This window comes from Balaenoptera ricei, chromosome 10, assembly GCF_028023285.1.
Source record: "Balaenoptera ricei isolate mBalRic1 chromosome 10, mBalRic1.hap2, whole genome shotgun sequence".
Taxonomy (NCBI): domain Eukaryota; kingdom Metazoa; phylum Chordata; class Mammalia; order Artiodactyla; family Balaenopteridae; genus Balaenoptera; species Balaenoptera ricei.
In genome coordinates, this window is record NC_082648.1 from 88,818,629 (window position 1) to 88,838,344 (window position 19,716).

A 19,716-nucleotide genomic window follows, 5' to 3' on the forward strand; every position below is an offset into this window, starting at 1 on the left:
TGATAGCTCAGGAACAGAGGGTCTTTTCCAGCATTTTCTGCATACTTACTATATATAACAGGTTCTGGGAGGGCATGATAAATCAAGCAAGGTTTTGCCTTCTCAAAACTCTCTTGGATTTAGGTGATTTGTAATTATTTTTAGGTGTTTGGGGACACAGAAGAGAGAAGGAGTGATAAACACAGGGTAGAAATCAGGCAAGCCCTCCCACAGGAGATGACATTTCAGATGAGCTTTGAGGGAGTAGGCCCTTGGGGGGAAAGATAATTTTAGGCAGGAGGAATAACATGAACCCAGTCAAGAGATGCAAGATGTACCACTAGAACAAATGCTGCATGATGAGAAATGGGGGAGGGGTGTGTGTGTGCCAGTGAGCGGCTCTTCTTCCATTAACCAGCAACTAAATAGAACTAAGGCGTTCTATTTCCTGACAAGGGTAAGGCATCTGGGCCCTGAACTGTAGCAAGAATGGTTTGAAAGGAAAGTGAAGCTTTTTTTAACGGTGATTTTTTTTTTTTTTAACTTAAAAAATAACTACATGGAGCTACTCTCGGGATTTGTGCTATAATCTGCTCACTTAAGAACAGTTTGAAGTTAAAATGCCTTATCTAGCCTTTTCTGGAATGCCATTAGAAAATGTTAACTATGGTAACTCGGACCTGTCTGTCCCTGAAGGCTCTTAGAAGTCAACCCTTATCACTTGCTTTTAGCACATTAAGTTAAATGATTTTAAAGTCCCTCTGTATCCTAAGACGTGCTTTTGCAATAAACTGTAGCTTCTATGGATGTTTAAGAATGTAGAGTTACGATGCCAGCTCATTGGTTGTTTTGTGTAGATTAAATGAAAGAAGGCACGTAAACTGGTTAGTGCAAAGCTTGGCACAGCAGCTGGGAGTAAATGGTAAGTTCTCTCCCTTAATCCCAGCTGTCTTTCCTTCACATTTTTCTTTCTTTGCTTCCTAAGTCATCTTGTTTCCTGAACACCTATGTGCTAGACCCATCTTCTCTTCTAAGGACCCCAGAATCAGGTTAGGCACTCACATAAATAACCACCAAACAGGGAGAGTGTCAGTTTAGCATCTTGTAGGGTAACAAAACTTTCCAGCCCCAAATGTGTCTCTTTGGTTTGAGGATGATTTGGGGCTGATTATTATTATTATTATTATTTTTTTTTAATTTTATAGCTACTTTTATTTTTATTTATTTATTTATTTTTGGCTGTGCTGGGTCTTCGGTTCGTGCGAGGGCTTTCTCTAGTTGCGGCAAGTGGGGGCCACTCTTCATCGCGGTGCGGGGACCGCTCTTCATCGCGGTGCGCGGGCCTTTCACTATCGCGGCCCCTCCCGTTGCGGGGCACAGGCTCCAGATGCGCAGGCTCAGTAGTTGTGGCTCACGGGCCCAGCTGCTCCGTGGCATGTGGGATCTTCCCAGACCAGGGCTCGAACCCGTGTCCCCTGCATTAGCAGGCAGATTCTCAACCACTGCGCCACCAGGGAAGCCCGGGGCTGATTATTTTTAAGAAACAAAACCTCAGGAAGAACTTTCTACCTTCTCCCCTTAACCACCTAAAGGGCCTATTCAGGAAGAACAATTATCACCATAGAAAACTAAAGTATACCATGAACTAGGTGTGGTAGACTAGGGGCACTCAGCAAGGCCTGTTTGATCAAAGTCCTCTCTGGGTCCCATTGTGTCTGCATGACTCAGCAAACATTTGTTTATCAAACATTTGCTCATTTTCATCTTCCTGTAAGTTGCCTTCCCTTTGAAGTCCAAAACGCTTACTTTCTTCTCCTTTGCTGGGAAGGTATACAAGCTTCAGTCGCCTGACTTGTCCTTGGACCTCATATTCTGCTCTTGCTCCGCTACGTATGTAATTAAATTTGATTTTCTCCTGTTCATGTGTCTCATGCCAATTTAATTCTTAGACCAGCTAGAAGAACCTAGGAGGCTAAAGGTTTTTTTCCCTCCCCCACAATGTGTAGAGTGTGTGTGTGTGTACACGCGTTCTGAAACTGAGAGGCTGCAACAAGCCTCTGCCTTGCACCTGGGAGGGGACTCAAAAGGAGCAAATTGTGGCTTCACGGAGCCTTTAGAAACCAGCAACCTGAGCGTGTTTCAGTTTGGCAGTATCCAGACGAAGAAGTGGGAAAGACATTCATTTATTTATTTATTCATCAAATATTCATAGCCACCTACTAGCACAAGGTGCTGAGTAAGAATATGAGTAAGAGCAGGGAAGTATGAGAGAGTGTGGCTCACTTGGGCAGCTGGCTGCAGGTGCCTGGCATGGCTGGAGTTAAATATACTCAGTTTTCCTTAAACAACATGACGAACCAAAATCTGAGTGGGATAAGGAGGAAGTACTATAAAGCGAAGTTATGTGTTGGTGAAAATTTGTCACTTCTTTTCAGAATTAGTCAGGATGGACTAGAAGTTTTTTTTTTTAAAGCCTAATCGCTTCCTTTAGGGAATCGCCAGACTGACAAATCCATTACTTTAGGGCAATGGGTCCCAAACTGCTGTTCACTAGAATCATCCAGGGAGTTTTAAAAACCTCAGATGGCCAGGTCGCACGCAATACCAATTACATCAGAATGTCTAGGGGTGGGAGCCAGGCGTCAGTATTTTTGAGGATCCTCGCATGATTACCATCAGTAGCAAAGTTCTGGAGTCACTGCCCGAGGGCATAGTCCAGTTTTGTTCAATTAAGGCACACCCTTTTGGTTCCGGTTCCCAACATTCCTTAAATTGTTTTTGCTCCTTTCTTGCTTTGGGGGCGCTGTGAGCAGGAAGAGGATGTGCTGTCACCCAATTAGGAGATCCCACTTTGCTAAGCCCATCAGCCTAGTTGCCAGTGCTGCACGAGGAGTGGATTTTTGCTTTGTCATTCTGACTCTGGCGGTTTGCCCGCCCATTCAGAGGAGGGCGTGGCTTCTCGGAGCTACTGGGAACCCGCAGCCCTTTCTCTTCAGTTTGCTTCAGTCCCGCATTGCACCGGAGCGGCAGGTGCTGGGACGTCTGAAGGAGCGCCTGGTGCCCAAGGACTCGCGTTCGTGTAAGCTTCGGGTTTACTGAAAACGGAGGAAGCCCCAGGCCCCTGGGCTGTGAGCACTCTGGGCCGAGAGCATCCTCCTGCCGGGTGCCTTGTGGATGCAGGGGAAGGGGAGACGTTTGAATGCGTGTCTGAGTAGGGCCGAGGTTTCTCTAAGTCGGGTGAGCTTCTTGGCGGGGTTCATTGTTTCGCCCGGGTCGGTTGAAAGCTTGGCGTGTTGATAGGTGAGACCGGCCCCCTGTCGGCTGTTGGTTTCCTGTCTCTAGCTCTTCTTTATAGAGACGGTTTGCAGAATATCGGAGAAAATGGTTTTTGTATCATTTCTTAATGCACGAGTCTTGAAATGTAGGTGATAATATGATGAATAGATTGACAGAACCTTGTCAGCAATAAGCGAGTGTAACGATTAAAGGATGCCTTTCGAGGAATTTTCACACCACTGAATCCTCAGAAATTGTGAGAGATTGGCAAATCACGTGTGTCTCCGTGTGTTCAAGTGCGGAGACCAAGGCTTAGACTCCTGTGACTTTCCCTAGGCTGTTAAAGGAGACAACTAAGAGGAACCGGTGCTTATCTCACTGTATCAGGCAGTACAGGGTAGGGGTTAAAGGCTACACTGCACTGCCTTGTTTGAATCCTGGCTCTGCTGTTGACTGACTAGCTGCTTGAATTTGGGTAGGGAAGCTTTTCTGTGCCTAAGTTTCCCTATTTGTGAAATGGACCTGATTGGACCTACTTCAACAGGGTAGTTATGAAGATTAAGTATTAACATATGCAAAGCACTACAGAATCGTTAGCTGCTATTACTATTGTTATTGTCAAACAACTATACTTTTGGGGGCTGGTGTGGTTTTTGTCTCATGAATGGACCTGATGTCAGTATAACTAGAGTCTATTTTTAATTCTCACTGACTCATTCTCTACCTCAGTTCGCCCGTTTGTAAAATTGGACCAGTTGCACCCAGCATGTCATTTAGGGTGTCGCTGTATTATTTCAAGGTTCTCAAATCACCCCAAGTGGGCAGTGTTCTTAATTTTGCCTCGAGGTTTCAAATTTCAGAGAAACTTTGGAAGTTGGTTTTTTGGCATTCTGTGTATACGATGCAGAGTTCAAAGGAAGATTAAGTTGGGAGGTGTTTTATAAAAGCTGAGATAATTAATTGTGCCTTAAGCTTGCTTTTGAGGCTTTTCTGAATTCCAGACATACTGGGAAAGTGGGACGTGTATTTTAGTGAGACTTGCTCTTCTTCCATTCCGGCCGGAATCGTGGGGTTTGTAGTTGGCCTCGAGGCCATGTTTCCAGCCCGCGTGTAGGTCCGGACCCGAGCCGGCGGCGGGTCTTAGTCAAGGTCAGGGCCGGGGCTGGGGCCTGGGCGGTCGCCCGGGCGAGTGCAGTTTGGGACGCGGAAGCCCCGCCCCCGCCGCGCACTTCCCGCCGCGGCCGCGGGCGGAAAGACTGACCGGATCCGCTCTGCTTTTGCGCCACAGAGAATGGGCGGGGCCTCGAGGGAGCGCTCTGCGAACTGACCTGGGGAACCGACGTACCCGTTGTGTTTGTGAAACGGAGAAATCTAGGCGGCCATGGTCCAACCCTGAAGGTAGGTGGGGGACCTTAACGTCTCTTTTGCCGCCTGAACTGCGAACGAGCTCATCGATCCGGTCGTGGTCTCAAAGCCAGGGTGATCGTGAGCGAACCTCCAAACGGAGCACATCCTTAGAAAACGACAAAGAAACGTGGGGGCCAGCTCACGTGTTAATCGACGTGGATGAGACACACATTTCAGAAGTGGGAAGCTTGGAAGGGCAGACGGACCTATTTTCATCTTTTAAAATAGGTTTTTTAAAGTGTCCTTTTTCTTTCCTTCCCAGTAAATCCAAATAACTTAAAATTTTTTAGCAGCAGTGTAAACTGCTGAAAGTGAGTCGTTTATAGACGTACTGAGAAAAGTGGGTCAGGAAATGCTTTATCTTTGTCCGTCCCTATCGTCTTCCTCTTTAATTCTCGGGGAGGGAAACCCAGAAACCCCGGAACCCCAGGCTCAGGGGAGAGCAACCAGCAAGCTCCTAGAGTGAGTTCATTTCCCTTCAGGTATCTCTTTTCTAGCCCAGAGTTAACAACTGGGTAGAGGGGAAGAAGAGAAAGAAATCTTTCCTTTGGGTGGTGGTGAGCGTGGTGGCAGCCCTCCCTTAGGATCATCCACTGAGGGGTGGATGGGTCATGGCCCGCCATACGGGCAAGATGCTGGGAGGCTGGATGGGTCATGGCCTGCCATACAGGCAAGATGCTGGGAGGCTGGGTGCACATTTAGGGGGGGATATGCAACGTGGATGACCAGGTTAGAAAGCCTCAGAATCCCATCACCTTGATACATCTGCTTTAACTTTTGCTGATTTTTTTGTCCTCCTTGTCTGTTTGTATCAATGTAATGTTCAAGAAATGGATCTCATACTTGAACATTGCCTTCTTAGAAGTAAGCCTGAGGCCTCAGTTAAATGTAACAATGTATTTTGATGTGTGTGTGTGTTTAGGAAGGTTATAACAATTTGTATTTTTATTTACTACCTTTTCTTTTAAAAGAATCTTATTTATTACCTTTTTTGAAGAATGGGTATAAGAAATGGAGATAGACTTCAAAGGCAAATAATAAATTAATGGAAAATAATTAAAGGAGATTAAGGCTTTTAGCTTGATATAAAATACACTGTGTTACTCAGACCTTTAGTTTGCAAGTAAAATGAGACAGAGTCCTGTTAATATTCTTTCCTGTCTGATCTTTTTTCCGCCTGTGTCATAAATTTGCACTTAAAAAGCTGTATAGGCATTTGATCTTTATATAAATTCTACAGATGGTCCTAGTTTTAACACCAGTGGGAGTAAAAAGTAAAATCACTTTTTTTTTTTTTTTTTTTTTAAATCACTTTTTTATAAGCTTTGCACCCACTTTATTGGTAAGATCTGATGTTCTCAATTCTTTATGATCATAGTTAATTTCAGACATTCAGTGACGTGCAATGCCATGAATGAAAAGCCTACCACCAAGTTATAATTAAATTTTAAAAAATGATTTAGTACATCTCCTTTAAGTAAACTTACCACTCTCTTTTGTATCATTTGATATATTTTTGGTTTTTAATGAGTACTAAGATGTGGAAGAAGACACAACAAGGTAAGGCTACTGCTTTGAAATGTTTGTGAATTTCTAGATAATTGTTGCCCACATTTGGGGCTAAATGGTAGGTCTTGAAATTCTTTAGGGAACGTTGGGTTTGAGTGGAGAAAGGCATTTATTTAGTGGAGAATTGAGTGCTTATAGGATTAGTGTTATAATCCTGAAGTCCACACCATAAAAAAGGTTAAGATTTCCTGCTTTAGTTGCAACCTAAATAATGGAGAGGGAGGGAGCTCGTTAAAACATGTGCTTTTCTTTTCTCCTCTTATTATTGTTTTTTCCTTTGTCTTCCTTTCTCCTCAATAAATAGCAGCAGCAGCAAAACCTGCCTTGTTTTCACAGCGTACTATGGAAGACCAGGGAGTACAGCCCTATTACTAGGAACTGATAAATTTAGATGACTACCTACAGGATGAAGGCTTTAAAGAAGTGCCTTTCAAAAAACTGTAGACTATGGACCACCTGCACAGAGTCCCCTGGAGTGCTTGTTAATTAAACACACATGCTTGGGCTTTACCTGAGATCTTGTTCATTAAACCCTCTGTAAGGGACTAGGTTCTGCCTTTTAATTTATTTTAAACAAGCCTCCTCAGGTAATTCTTATAACTATCACGTTTGAGACTTACTTTAATGTATAAGGTAGTTTGGTCATGATTAGTTGCTAAATAATTAGAATCGAGGAAAACCAAACAAAAGATTACTGTTTAATATCTAAAAGGTGTTTGAAGATGGCAAAGAGTAACTTAACAGGCAAGTAACACTTTCTACCTGAATAGAAAAATGGGGAACTATGCTATCTGTGGTCAGGGCCTGTATGTGCATGTGTGAAATTAGCACTAGCTAGCTACTAAATTCTAAGAACTATGAATATAGTTCCTGTTGCACAAAGACATACGGCTTTCATAAACATTTTAGTTCTTAAGAGCAAGCTTGCAAATTTTCCTACAGGGACTCTTTCTTATATGTAAATCAGTGTCTCCAGGATTCCAGAGTTTTGAAACCACTCATATAAAATGAATGCCTGTCGGTGGTATTGAGAGGTAAAGCAAAGTGAGTGAAAAAGTGCTTACTGGAATACAAAGTGCCAGACATAGTTAAGACTTCAGTAGTTTGAGATAATAATCTTGGGAGATTAAGACTAAAACTTGCAACATGGGACTTAATTTCTTCCAGGCAATAATAGGAGAGAACAGGGACACAAAGCGGTGCATGATTAACATCCAAGGGAATTATGGAGCCAGTGTGGGAGGAGCTCAGAGGTGATGGTGTTGTGGTCAGGCTGGGGGCCCCCCACATTCTGGGCCCGGGGTAGGCACTGAAACAGGCAGGTCTCCTCTCAAGCCTAACTTCTAAAAGTTACCAGAAATCAGACTCCTAACTGAATAGACATCGGGAAATGAGTGGTAATTTAATAACTCTCTGACCATTCCCTTTCTTTCTTAATACTCTACCAAAACAGGCAGAAAACTTGATTCTCTCCTCAGATAATCCCTTCCGGGGAGATGAGTAGTGTATGTGCTTTTTGGCCTAGTTAAGGTTGAGGCCTAAGGAGAATTGAAGGACTGCTTTGACTCTGGTTTATTTAAGAAGGTAAGAGTAAGGACTAACAGTGTTTACAAGAGGCATAGATTGTTAGTGCAGCAAATAAATTTATTTGGTGCTGATTATATAGTAAAATTTTTGCTAGCTGTGAATGCATGGTGAGACCCAGTGCCTTTTCCTCCCGCTTTAACCAGGTGACAACACAAACCTCTTCTTTGCTGTCTGTCAGTCCTTGTACAGTGGTGTCACTGTTCTGGTCCAGGCTTCAGATTTCCTCTCACCTTTCCTGTCTGTTCATTTACCAGGGCCTGTTTCCCACACAGGTGCCCACTTCTTCTATTAACTTTTTGCCCAGGCTACTTGAGGTACTGTTGCCTCCTACCTGAACGGTTGCTAACTGGCTGCCCACTTCTGATCTCCCTGCCCTTGCAGTCCATCTGCTGCAGAACCATCTTCCTGATTGCTTCTTTGCTGCCCCCAGATCTGCATCCAGGATGAGTATGTATTTCTTAACTTGGTTTTCCATGTCCTCCAGGGTCTGGCCCCAACCTGCTTTTCTGGTGATCTCGTGCTCTGCCCCCTTTTACCTCTACTGGAAGCTTGTGGGAATACTGTTGGAGCTGTGGTCCCTAAAATTTCCCTCCTTTGTTCTGTTCTTCATTTTCTTTCCTGACTTTTCTTCCTGCTCAGACCCACTTTTCCAACTGCCTACCTGTGTCAGAGTACAAGGCCAGATTTGCCTGTTCTCTCCCTCCTCTGCTCCCGCAGCACTCCCACAAATCTCTGTCTCTGGGAAAGGAGGAGTCCTGCCAATATCAGAAGTGAAGAGTTAGACTTATTCCTTGTGCCTATGATGCTAGATCTGCCTTAGAGCTCATCAGATATTTAAATGAATGTCTGTCAATGATAGCAGCTACCATTTATTGAACGTCTACTGTGTGCTAGCCTCTAAATGCTGTGGTACCTAGTTGATTGAAATCCTTCCAGTAGTAGTCCTGTGAAGGAGGTGGTGTGATCCATTTTTACAGATGAGCAAATGGAGGCCCTCAGATCTTAAGGAGTATGCCCAGATGACACAGCTAGTAAAGCAGCAGAGCCAGGATGGAGCGCAGGCCTGTCTGTAAAGTTCACTCTGGTGTTCTCACACTTCTGGCACTTGGCTCTGTGTTACTGCTATTGGGATGCGTGCCTGATCTCCCTGGTGTGATTGTGCGCTCATGATTCATGGCTGAGCCCATGCAAATCTTGGTATTCCTAGCATAGCTCTGGCAAATTGGCCTTTGTGCATAGCATGCTTGCTGAGTGGAACTGCATTCCTCTGTGCCTGCTAAATTATACCCTCCTTTAGGGTGAAAATGATTTATCTTTGTATCTTCCATGTATTATTTTAACACCTAGTATGCAGTCAGTAAATAACCTGTGGAATGAATGGTTGATGGTAGGGCCGGAGGACTGACTTCAGTGAGGGATTTAGCTACAAGGTGTCTGATTTGGTGAAAGTGGACTGTCTCTGTTAGTGATTAAGCCCCAAGTATAATAGTTCAGGAGAGGTTCTAGGCAGCATATAAAGCAGTTCAGACTTTTTTTTTTTTAAATAAATTTATTTATTAATTAATTTATTTTTGGGTGTGTTGGGTCTTCGTTTCTGTGCGAGGGCCTTCTCCAATTGCGGCGAGCGGGGGCCACTCTTCATCGCGGTGCGTGGGCCTCTCACTGTCGCGGCCTCTCTTGCTGCGGAGCACAGGCTCCAGATGCGCAGGCTCAGCAGTTGCGGCTCACGGGCCCGGTCGCTCCGCAGCATGTGGGATCCTCCCAGACCAGGGCTCGAACCCGTGTCCCCTGCATTGGCAGGCAGACTCTCTACCACTGCGCCACCAGGGAAGCCCCAGACTTTTAAAAGAGCTGTATGATAGCGGCATTGTCCATCTTCAGTTTATGTAGCTGTGTCCAGGTCAGTTGAGAAGAAAGTCACATTATGTCTATTTAGCTACTGTTTATTGAGCCCCTGTGTTCTCGATGTTGAGCTAGGCTCTGTCTTTGTTATCTCTAACTCAAGCCTGTAGGGCAATGTATATATTTTAAAATACCTTTGTCAACAGATGTTTGTATATGATTTTTTACAAAGAGTCGTGGCTGCTCTGTATATGACAGAGAAGACATCGGATAGAAGACATTTACAGAAGAGGAAACTCAAACTCCAAAGAAAGCACTAGTTTTGATTTTAACCCAGGGCTCCAGAGCTGAGTTTTTTCAAGGCTGCCTCCTTTAGAAGCCAAATACCCAGTGCTTTCCTACCCTTAGTCTATCAGAATGATGCTCCTGGTCATTGCTGACTTCTGAGGTGTCCCAAGAGAGTTGATAGTGGCTCTTACAACAGGAAAGGTTCTATTCTCATCTCACACCCTTGTTTATGTTAGTTCTTCAGGCTTGGCAAGTCAGCCAGCACTTGGTTTTCTGAAGTGTCAGTTAAATATATGACTTTCAACCACAGAGCAAGGGTGTAAGTTTTATATATTCTAAAGTATTTCAGTGGGCAGGTCCAAATTATTTTGTGGGGCTTGATTGTCATTTTATCTTCTACTTCAACTAACAGTAAAGCCTTCTTATTTGAATAGAACAGTTATTCAAAGCCTCTTTTAGATACCAGGTTTTTTCAAAGAATCTGCTGAAGTCCAAGGAGCCATTTATGAGAAAAATATACATAAAGAATTGTGCGGGAATTCCCCGGCAGTCCAGTAGTTAGGACTCTGGGCTTGCACTGCAGCGGGCACAGGTTCGATCCCTGGTCGAGGAATTAAGATCCCACGTGCCACGAGGCACAGCCCAAAAAAAAAAAAAATTATATGCCATTTAACTGACATTAGAATTTAAATAAACCCACACTGATTAAATTTAATAAATTTTCCCAAAAAAAAGGAATTTTGCATATAATCTCAGACTCTTCATGGCCCTGATTCAGAATTTCTAGTAGAGTGGTTTACCCTTCAAAGTGCTATACACAGTTCCATTAGTTGAAGCCTTAGTAGGTTTTTAAATTTTATTATATGACAAATTTCTTTTCACTGGTATTATTACAGTGAGATATATTTCCCTGTCTTCCTTATGGATATTTAGCCTTTAAAATATTTTTCTGTTCCTAAAACAACATCCCAGGAGTGAAGCTACTGGTTTGTATACACTTTTTTTTTTTCCTATTTAGTGTCTAATGTTTATTAAACACTTGCTATCTTTGGGATAACTGAAGATTTAAGTACCTGCTCAATAGTTGAAAATATTGTCAGATCTATCACGTAATTCTCGTTCATTCAATACTTACAGTAACTTTATGATGTAAGTAGTAGTATTCTCATCTTACAAATGAGGAGACTGGAGGCTGACAGGTTAAGCAACCTAAGGTAGTGCTAATAGCTAATAGGTCATGAATGGAACCCAGGTTTGCCTCCTTCCACTGTCCATGGTCTTTTCAGAAACTCATTTAAAAAACACAGATATCTGCCTTGATCATTGGAAAGTTTACCTTTAATACTGAAAAGCTAAACAAAGCAAAAATATACACACACAAACATAACCTTAAAGGAAATTCAGATGAAAGAGAACATATACCTAACATCCAGCTACTCCAGCAAATCAAGCTAGGCCTTCACCACATCTCTTCACAGCTCAGTATTAAATCAATACCCTGGCAGGATGAGGGGAGAAAAACTGCTGTGAAAGGAGGAACAGAAAAGTGTCAGGAGGTAGCTAACAGCAGGATAAGCATATCTTTTAGAGTGCGGGACTCAAACCTGACTGGTTCTTGGCTTTGGCTCAGAGGTCTCTTAAATATCTGTTGGTTGTAGATTAATCAGGCAATAAAACCCTACTGGAAAAGATAGTGGGTCCTATGTGACTTTTAAAATTTGACCATAGAGAGACCTATAACCTATCACATTCATCCGTACCACCATGTTTGTGTTGAACACTAGGGGTTGTGGGAAGGAGCTTAAGAATGCTTGGAATGAATGAATCTGGACTTCTAGCAAAGGGACTGAATAATAATACTGGAGGAAAAAAGTGAAGAAAAGAAGAAAGGAAATGGAGGCCCTATGGAGCCTTTAGCAGCAACTCCTGAAAGAGAAAAAGGGGTAAGAGGGAAGCTAAATTATTTTGGAGGCCAAGTTGTGTGTTAAGGGACCTGAACTAGTCTTACCGCAAGAAGAAGGTAGACTTCAGTGATTTCTTTAAAGTACTCGCACTTTTTGCCTTCTGTTAAGAGTCACAGAGAAGTTTACTGGTATAACAAATTAGGTATTGCTGTGCATTCTTTTTAAGCTGCATTTATATAATTATTACTAGTAATTGGACCTCGGGTTAGAAAATCACCATTTAGTAACTTAAGGATTCACAAGTGTAGAAATCCCGTTCTTCAAATGATCAGGGAAAATCATTAGATTTGAGATTTGTATTTTGTAGCCACATCTAAACTTTGCGCTTTAAAGGCAGATTTTAAAAGGCAGAGTATAATGCAAGTATGACTTTCTGAGGATGACCTAAGTTACATGTTACCAAGGTTCTTACGAGCAGGGATCTAGCAGAGAATAAATTCAGCACTGAAAGTCACAACTTAGTAATATGATGCTGGTCTTGATGTGTGCTGTTGCTCCGAGCAAGTTGTGTGGGCTGTTATCTCCTGTGACATCCCTATAAATGATATATTAGTAATACTTTATAAGTAAGTTGGGAGAATTAATTTATTTTTCTAAGGCATTTAAAAATTGTTTGATGAAAGGCTCTGTATGGAGCAAATTGGTGTCGGTCTGTTTTCCATCCTCTGAGCCAGGAGAAAATAGGCACCTTAGGGTGGGAAGGTTGGCTTATCTTTTGGAGTTCTTTTATAAATCGTTTTTATTGAATTTGAAATGGATATCAGAAGCTCCCAAGAATATGGTTAACTATAAAAGCAAACTTTTTTGAACTTGGAACTATGTGTTTTCATCAAAGATTTAAAATGGGTAAGTGTTAGTTTGTAATTGGCCAGACTTGGGGGTAAAATATGGCCCTTTGATGATCCTGGTCCCCAACTTTTTCTCTTTCTTTTTCTTCATTTCAGAGAAGCGATAAGGCTGACTTTCTGAAAAGCAGTCAACTTTACCTTTTTTTTTTTTTTTTTAAATTATTTATTTTTGGCTGCGTTGGGTCTTCATTGCTGCGCGAGGGCTTTCTCTAGTTGTGGTGAGCGGAGGCTACTCTTCGTTGCGATGCACGGGCTTCTTGTTGCGGTGGCTTCTCTTGTGGAGCACAGGCTCTAGGCACGTGGGCTCGGTAGTTGTGGCCCACGGGCTCTAGAGCACAGGCTCAGTAGTTGTGGCGCATGGGCTTAGTTGCTCCGCGGCATGTGAGATCTTCCTGGACCAGGGCTCGAACCCATGTCCACTGCATTGGCAGGCAGATTCTTAACCACTGCACCACCAGGGAAGTCCCAACTTTTATTGTCAATGTGTAAGATATATTTCTTCCATTAATCTGTGAAATATTTTGCTCCAAATAAGTTGGCAGTAGGTGCTGGAACAAAGGTTTTCATCTACGCTTACACGTTCAAGTGTGCATACTCAAATGCCTCCATGTGAAAATAGCTTTGCTTGGAAGATTATAACCAAATTCTTGCTTTAGGGAAGCTAACAGTCTAATAGGGCAGGGTAATGTATATGCACAAGTAACAGTACTGCATGCTGTTTTTGAAAAATGCATGTTTCTTTCTGAATTTTGCCCCTACTTAAAAAGAATAATGGTGAACGAATAGTAATGTAACTATTTTGAAGTAACTTAACATGAGGCTTGGCTGTTCATGTATTTGCAAGAAACTTTATGCTAATGTCAAAGAAAAATGAACCAGTGTAGATGCATAGGAAGGAAGGTAGGGCCAATATACTTCCTGGTGCCTTGAAACCGGAGCTTCAGATGCAATGTGGTGGTCTCTCTCTCTCTCTTTCCCTCTCTCCTTCCCCTCTTGTAACTGATGAGCTGAGCCCTTTCTCCAACTGTACGTGATTTCCTAGTGAACTAGGGGGTGTATTTTTCCAACATAGATTAGTCACCCGACTTACAGCATTCACGTTCATATCCTTATAACAGATTGTGTTTAAAATCTTCACAGATTTCTCACCTTTTAGGGTTCAGATTTACTATCCACTCGGAGTCTGTGACCCTCACTTTTGGCAAGCTTCCAAACAGCTCTTTGGCGGAGACCCTGTCCACTTTATTCTTGTACCCTTGGCTGGCGCAGCACCAGAGATCGCTTGCGTAACGCTTGGGGCCGGGGGGGGGGGGCGCCGGGGGTGGGAGTGGGGTAAGGTAGCGCACCTTCCCGCATGCGCCAGTCCGGACCTGGCTTACCCGATGACCCCGCCCCCCACTGGGGTAGGTTAGAGAGGATTTGGCTTTTGAAGGTTTTGAGGGCCCGCCTAGGTAATTAGCACAATTTACATTAGTATAATTACAGAGTTCCAAGCAACCACCTTGCAAATGGACCCTGAGAGTTCAGTTTGTCTGTAATGGAGATACCGCAGGCCACGATCCTTGGCTTTGTGAGCAGTTTATAATTTAGCCAGATTTAGTTTCCCCCCCTAAAAAGTCTTTTAATCACAGAGCGAAAAAACGGTGCCGCAACATGTGACAGCAAATGTTTTAAAGCACGGGACGTTTGGTCCCCCATAATTTTGTCATAAGATTGTCCAAGCGTTTCTTTGAAAGCTAGATGACACTGCCAGTAAACGCCAAAATAGTAGCTATCGCTTGAACCGAGCGGTGTTACTCTAGGGTGGGGGTGGGACCCATTCTCGCGCGCCTTCTGCGCCGGCCGGGGGCTTGTTAACGAACACTGAGGGGTCTGGCCTCCGCGGGGCGGGGCCGCCGGGAGGCGGGGCGAGCCGGGCGCGGGACCGCCGGGCTGCGCTAGTGCGCATGCGCAGGCGTCCTCCTCCGCGCCGGCTGACCCCTTGTTTCCGCCGTTGGCCGAAACACTGCGAAGGTCGTTATCTGAGCGCTACCGGTCGCCGACATGGCTGAGGAAAAAGATTGCCTGAGTGGAGACGTAGAGATGGGCGAGGAGCCGGTGGTGACCATTACCGGTGGTGCGTACTCTGGGAAGCAGGCGGCGGAGGAGGAGGCGGCGGCGGCGGCGGCGGAGGAGCCGATGAAGGTGGAAGCGGCGGTGGGGACTGATGCCTGCTCTGAAGACCTTAGCTGTGGGGAGGCCGACATCGACCCAAGCCTGCTGGAGCTGGTGGATGAGGAGAAATGCCGGAGTATCCGCAAGCAGTACCGGCAGCTCATCTGTAACGTCCAGCAGAACCGTGATGACATAGTGAACACGGCGAGCGAGTCCTTAACCGAGGCTCTCGAAGAAGCCAATGTCCTGTTTGATGCAGTGAGTCGAACGAGAGAAGCGGCCCTCGACGCTCAGTTTCTTGTTTTGGCTTCTGATTTGGGTAAAGAAAAAGCAAAGCAGCTAAACTCTGACATGAGCCTTTTTAATCATGTGGCATTTTGTGATTTTCTGCTTATATTTGTGGGTCTAAACTGGATGGAAGATGATGGACGTGATGCGCTGAGTGACTGTGATGATAATATATCTCGCTCTTTTTGGGAGACAGTACAAAAGGAAGCAACGTCGTGGATGCTGCAAGCTGAAACATTCCACTTTATTTTCGGTTCATGCAAATCAGAGACACCCGCGCGGAAGCCGCGACTTGAGCACCGGAAAAAAGTTCACAGAATGGAAGAAAACGGGGATATGCCTACAAAGCTGAGGAAGCTGGACCTGAGTAGTAATCAAGAAGCGACAGAAAAAGAAGTAGAAAGAATCTTGGGATTGTTGCAAACGTACTTTCGAAAGTATCCTGATACTCCCGTGTCCTATTTTGAGTTTGTGATTGACCCAAACTCTTTCTCTCGTACTGTGGAGAATATATTTTATGTTTCTTTCATTGTAAGGGATGGTTTTGCAAGAATAAGGCTTGACCAAGACAGGCTGCCAATATTGGAGCCCATTAATATTAACCATGTGGGTGAGGGGAATGATTCCAGTTCCCATGGCAGGAAACAAGGAGTTATATCTTTGAGTTTACAGGACTGGAAAAATATTGTGGCAACTTTTGAAATTTCAGAGGCCATGATCAGAAACTCGTACTAAAGATTTTTGTTCTTAGTGTAGGAGACATTTTGTGGTTTTTCTTAAGCATCTCAAAATGGAGAGTAAAATCTAAACAGAAGCACATATTGTATCTCTTGTAAAGTGAAAAAGTATTTTCAAGAACATCAGAAATTGTTTTACTGTGCAGTGTATTTTTCTTGGTAGTTTATAAAGTTGTCATGATTTTCTGTTGCTAAAAAAAATTCACTGACATGTTCATGGGAAAGTTTTTTTGAATGCTCCTTAAGACTTTAATAATAAAAGTTCTGAATTCCATAAATTAAAAGGTATTTGATAATTTTCCAAAAAAAATTAGTTATGGTGCTCTGTGATACTTACTGCCTTGCTTCCTCTGCTCCAGGGAACCACAGGAATCCCAAATGGGGCTCTTGACCAGGTTGGGGGGAAGAGTGGGTGGAAAAAATGGTCAAGGAAGACTATCTGTAGGGCAGAGCCTAAGTGACGTTAATACTGTTAAAAAAAAAAAAAAATTCAGATGCCATGCTTCGTTGCAAAGAAGACTCAGTTATATTAATGAGTGGGTATCCATATTCTAAATAATTTCTCATGTGATCGGACTCAACAAAAGTAGAATATCTCTACTGTAGTAGGTGAGCCATCAACTAAATGCTGGAAGGCGAGTAAATTGGTCAAAGGTAAGGAAGGTAGTCTCGCAGAGAAATATGGAGGCCAAATACGTGGAATTGTGAGAAGTTATGGCTCCAGAGAGACCTGTAAGATTTTTTGGAAGACTACTCCATTTGAATGTTATCCTGGGCAAAAATTGGCATACCTCATCTGTTAGTGTCCTCAGGAGTAGCAGGTAACCTTTGCCAGATTATTTCAAACAAAATCTTTTAACATCCAGTTACATAGTCTTTATGTACTGGCTTCATTTCTTCTCTGGCCCCTAGCTTCCCTTTGTAATTTCTGCTGATACAGAGTGTCCCTCAGAATCAGTGATGTTTCATCATGGTAACAGCTTTGAATATTTGTTCCCAACTCCATTTTGATTTCTTAAGTAGGGCTTTAAATGCCTGGAAACTTCCTGTTTAAACTGAAATATGTGATTAATTAATCTAAGTTTTCTTCATTTTCTTCACTTAGGATAAAGCTATAAAGGCTTTTTAGTGTTGTTGCTTGTAATTGTTTTAAGAATATAAATTACCACCTTATTTGGATGCTACTGCTGAAAATTTGGGTCTTTAAGAAAACAAGTTTTGAAGGTGCAGTGAGCATGCCTGTGCTTTCCTTGATCCCTATAGAAACTAAATCTTTGGTAGCAGGGGGTCTTGCCATTAAATCTTATTTGGCAAGTGGATAAGTATCTGCTTTGCATGGCAGTAATGATAAACTTTCCCACTAAGTCTAAATGTAGTACAGGGAAGGGAAATCCAAAGACTAAATGAATGACTTTGAGATCAAGAGAAGATTGAGATTGAGAGGTTCTTCAGTAATAGTGGAGGTTTTTAGCAAAAACAAATTTCTCATGAAACTGGGCCAATTATTTTCTAAAGTAGTCAATTTTTCCCCTTTTTTATATGAAGGGATGCTCACCCTTCCCAGTGTCTACCACCCTTTGATCTAGCGATTGTGGAAGCATCATTTGGTCTCAGATCCTCCCTTTAGCATGCCTCTACCAACCGGGTTCCTTAGGTTTTCCAGAGCTTTGCTGTTTGGGGAAAAGATAATCTTAGTGATAGCAAAAAGATCTTGCCTCAGGTCTACTCACCACCAGTTCTGTCTTTAAACGCCAAGTGCCTTTACTAGGAGTATTTGAAACTTAGTGATGACTAAAAGCATTAAACAGAGAATGTGGAGGTTTGGGAGGAAAGTAATCTTCTGGGTCTTCTCTAAAGTAATAGCTGTTAACATATAAATCAGGTTGACCACTTGTTTCTACTTTTAATTGGTTGTCATGACACATAGATTGCCTCATCACTTGGAAATTAAAGCGATTGTTTACCTTGAAGAAAAAAGGAAAATTGACCAATAGATAACTCATTTATAGAGATTAGATGTGAACCAAGCTGCAAGTCTGCTGGTTTCCCACTAATATAGTTAGAGTGCCTTATATTTCGCAGGTTCAGTAAAATCAGCTGAACTTCAGGAGAATATTATGGAAATCTTTTAAACTAGGATTTTGTTGTTTGACAGAACCACTCTCTGGTCAAAGGACGTGGGATCAGATCCTCTGTAATGTTCTAGTTGGAGACTTTGGGCAAATTAGTAAACCAGCAGACCTTTAGGTTTTTTATTTGCTAAGTGGGAATAATTACCTGTTCTCTTAAATTTACAGTAAGGATAAAATGAGAAAATGTATGTGACAAGTACTTTGAATTAATGGATGTGGTATAGTGAGAAAAGCAAGAGATTTGTAATCATTTAGATCTGGGTATAATTATTGACTCATGGGCAAGTTTCTTAATCTCTAAGGGTTTCTTTTTTTTTTTTTTAATTTATTGTCTTTCTTTATCTTTGGCTGCGTTGGGTCTTCGTTGCTTCACGCGGGCTTTCTCTAGTTGTGGTGAGCGGGGGCTACGCTTTGTTGCGGTGGCTTCTCTTGTTGCAGAGCATGGGCTCTAGGTGCAAGGGCTTCAGTAGTTGTGGCTCATGGGCTCTAGAACGCAGGCTCAGTATTCGTGGCGCACGGGCTTAGTTGCTCCACGGCATGTGGGATCTTCCTGGACCAGGGCTCGAACCCGTGTCCCCTGCATTGGCAGGCGGATTCTTAACCATTGCGCCAGCAGGGAAGCCCTCTAAGGGTTTTCTTATTGTCATTTCTGAAATGGGAATGGCATGTGATTAAATGGGATGATATATACCAAACATCTAGCCCAAGGTTGGGCTCGCTGTGAGCACTCATGTTAGTCCCTCACTCAGTAGTAGATCAAAGTCAGAAAGTCCATGCTGCTGCCTCTTTCCATGGTGACATCTCTGTCACGGTTCGTACACTTTGCTTTAAGTCTAGATGTCGTGACTTTCTCATATTCTTGCGTTTGTTGTGGGGAAACCATTACCAAGTGATTAGAATTGGCACTTTGTTAGTTCACTCAACAACTGTGCCAGGCACAGCTCTAGGCATGGCGGGTGGGGGGTGGAAAGTGGTGAACTGAAAATTGCCTGTCTCTCATGGAGTTTATATTCTAATGGCTGTATTAGTTTCCTATTGCTGTTGTAACGAACTACCATTTAGTGGCTCAGAAACAACACAAATTAATTTTCTTACGGTTCTGGAGGTTGGAAGTCTGAAATCGGTTTCTCAAGGTATCAGCACGGCCGGTTCCTGTGGAGGCTCTGAGGAGAGAAATCTGTTTTGCCTTTTCGGAGGCCACATGTGTTCCTTGATGCACTAGTCCTCCGTTTTCAAAGCTGCCAGTGCAGCCTCTCTGTCTTTGCATTGATCACTGCAATGAAGTCTCCCTCTGCCTCCCTCTTATAAGGATACTTGTGAATAAGTTGGGCCCGTGGGATAATCCTGGAAAATCTCCCCATCCCCGGATTCTTAAATTACATCTCCAGAAACTCTTTTACAGGTAATGTATTCACAGGATCTGGGGTTTGGACTTCAGTGTTAGGGGACCATTGTTGAGCCTGTCACAGAGTGGGAGACCACGGTAATTCTGTCAGTGATGACTGCTCTGGAGAAAAACTGCTTGGAGAGTGGCTGAGAGGCTGGGTCGGGGTGGGCCCTGGGAGGAGGCATTGAAATGGAGTCTGTTTGTTCTAAGCCATTTGCCAGAATACTTGGTACAGAGTGAATGTTAACTATGACTGTG

The 19,716-nt window shown here is 43.3% G+C and overlaps 2 protein-coding genes across 3 annotated transcripts in view; both read left to right on the forward strand.

The window, feature by feature from the left end:
* Positions 1-2,934: 2,934 nt before the first annotated feature.
* TXNRD1 (thioredoxin reductase 1) overlaps positions 2,935-19,716 on the forward strand; it is a 61,020-nt gene continuing 44,238 nt past the window's right edge. Inside the window, exons 1-2 of one of the 2 annotated variants that reach the window (XM_059936799.1) lie at positions 2,935-3,058; positions 4,544-4,653. The gene's annotated coding sequence lies outside the window, so the exon portion shown is untranslated. The remainder of the gene's footprint in view (positions 3,059-4,543; positions 4,654-19,716) is intronic. The other variant, XM_059936800.1, reaches the window with a different exon arrangement.
* EID3 (EP300 interacting inhibitor of differentiation 3) lies at positions 14,728-16,174 on the forward strand. Its single transcript, XM_059934803.1, has one exon. It carries the CDS (start codon positions 14,804-14,806, stop codon positions 15,935-15,937), a length of 1,134 nt encoding a protein of 377 aa, XP_059790786.1. The 5' UTR covers positions 14,728-14,803; the 3' UTR covers positions 15,938-16,174.

Bases quoted from the DNA above. Each gene is read 5' to 3' on its own strand.
- EID3 (XM_059934803.1), top strand. From the start codon at position 14,804: ATGGCTGAGGAAAAAGATTGCCTGAGTGGAGACGTAGAGATGGGCGAG.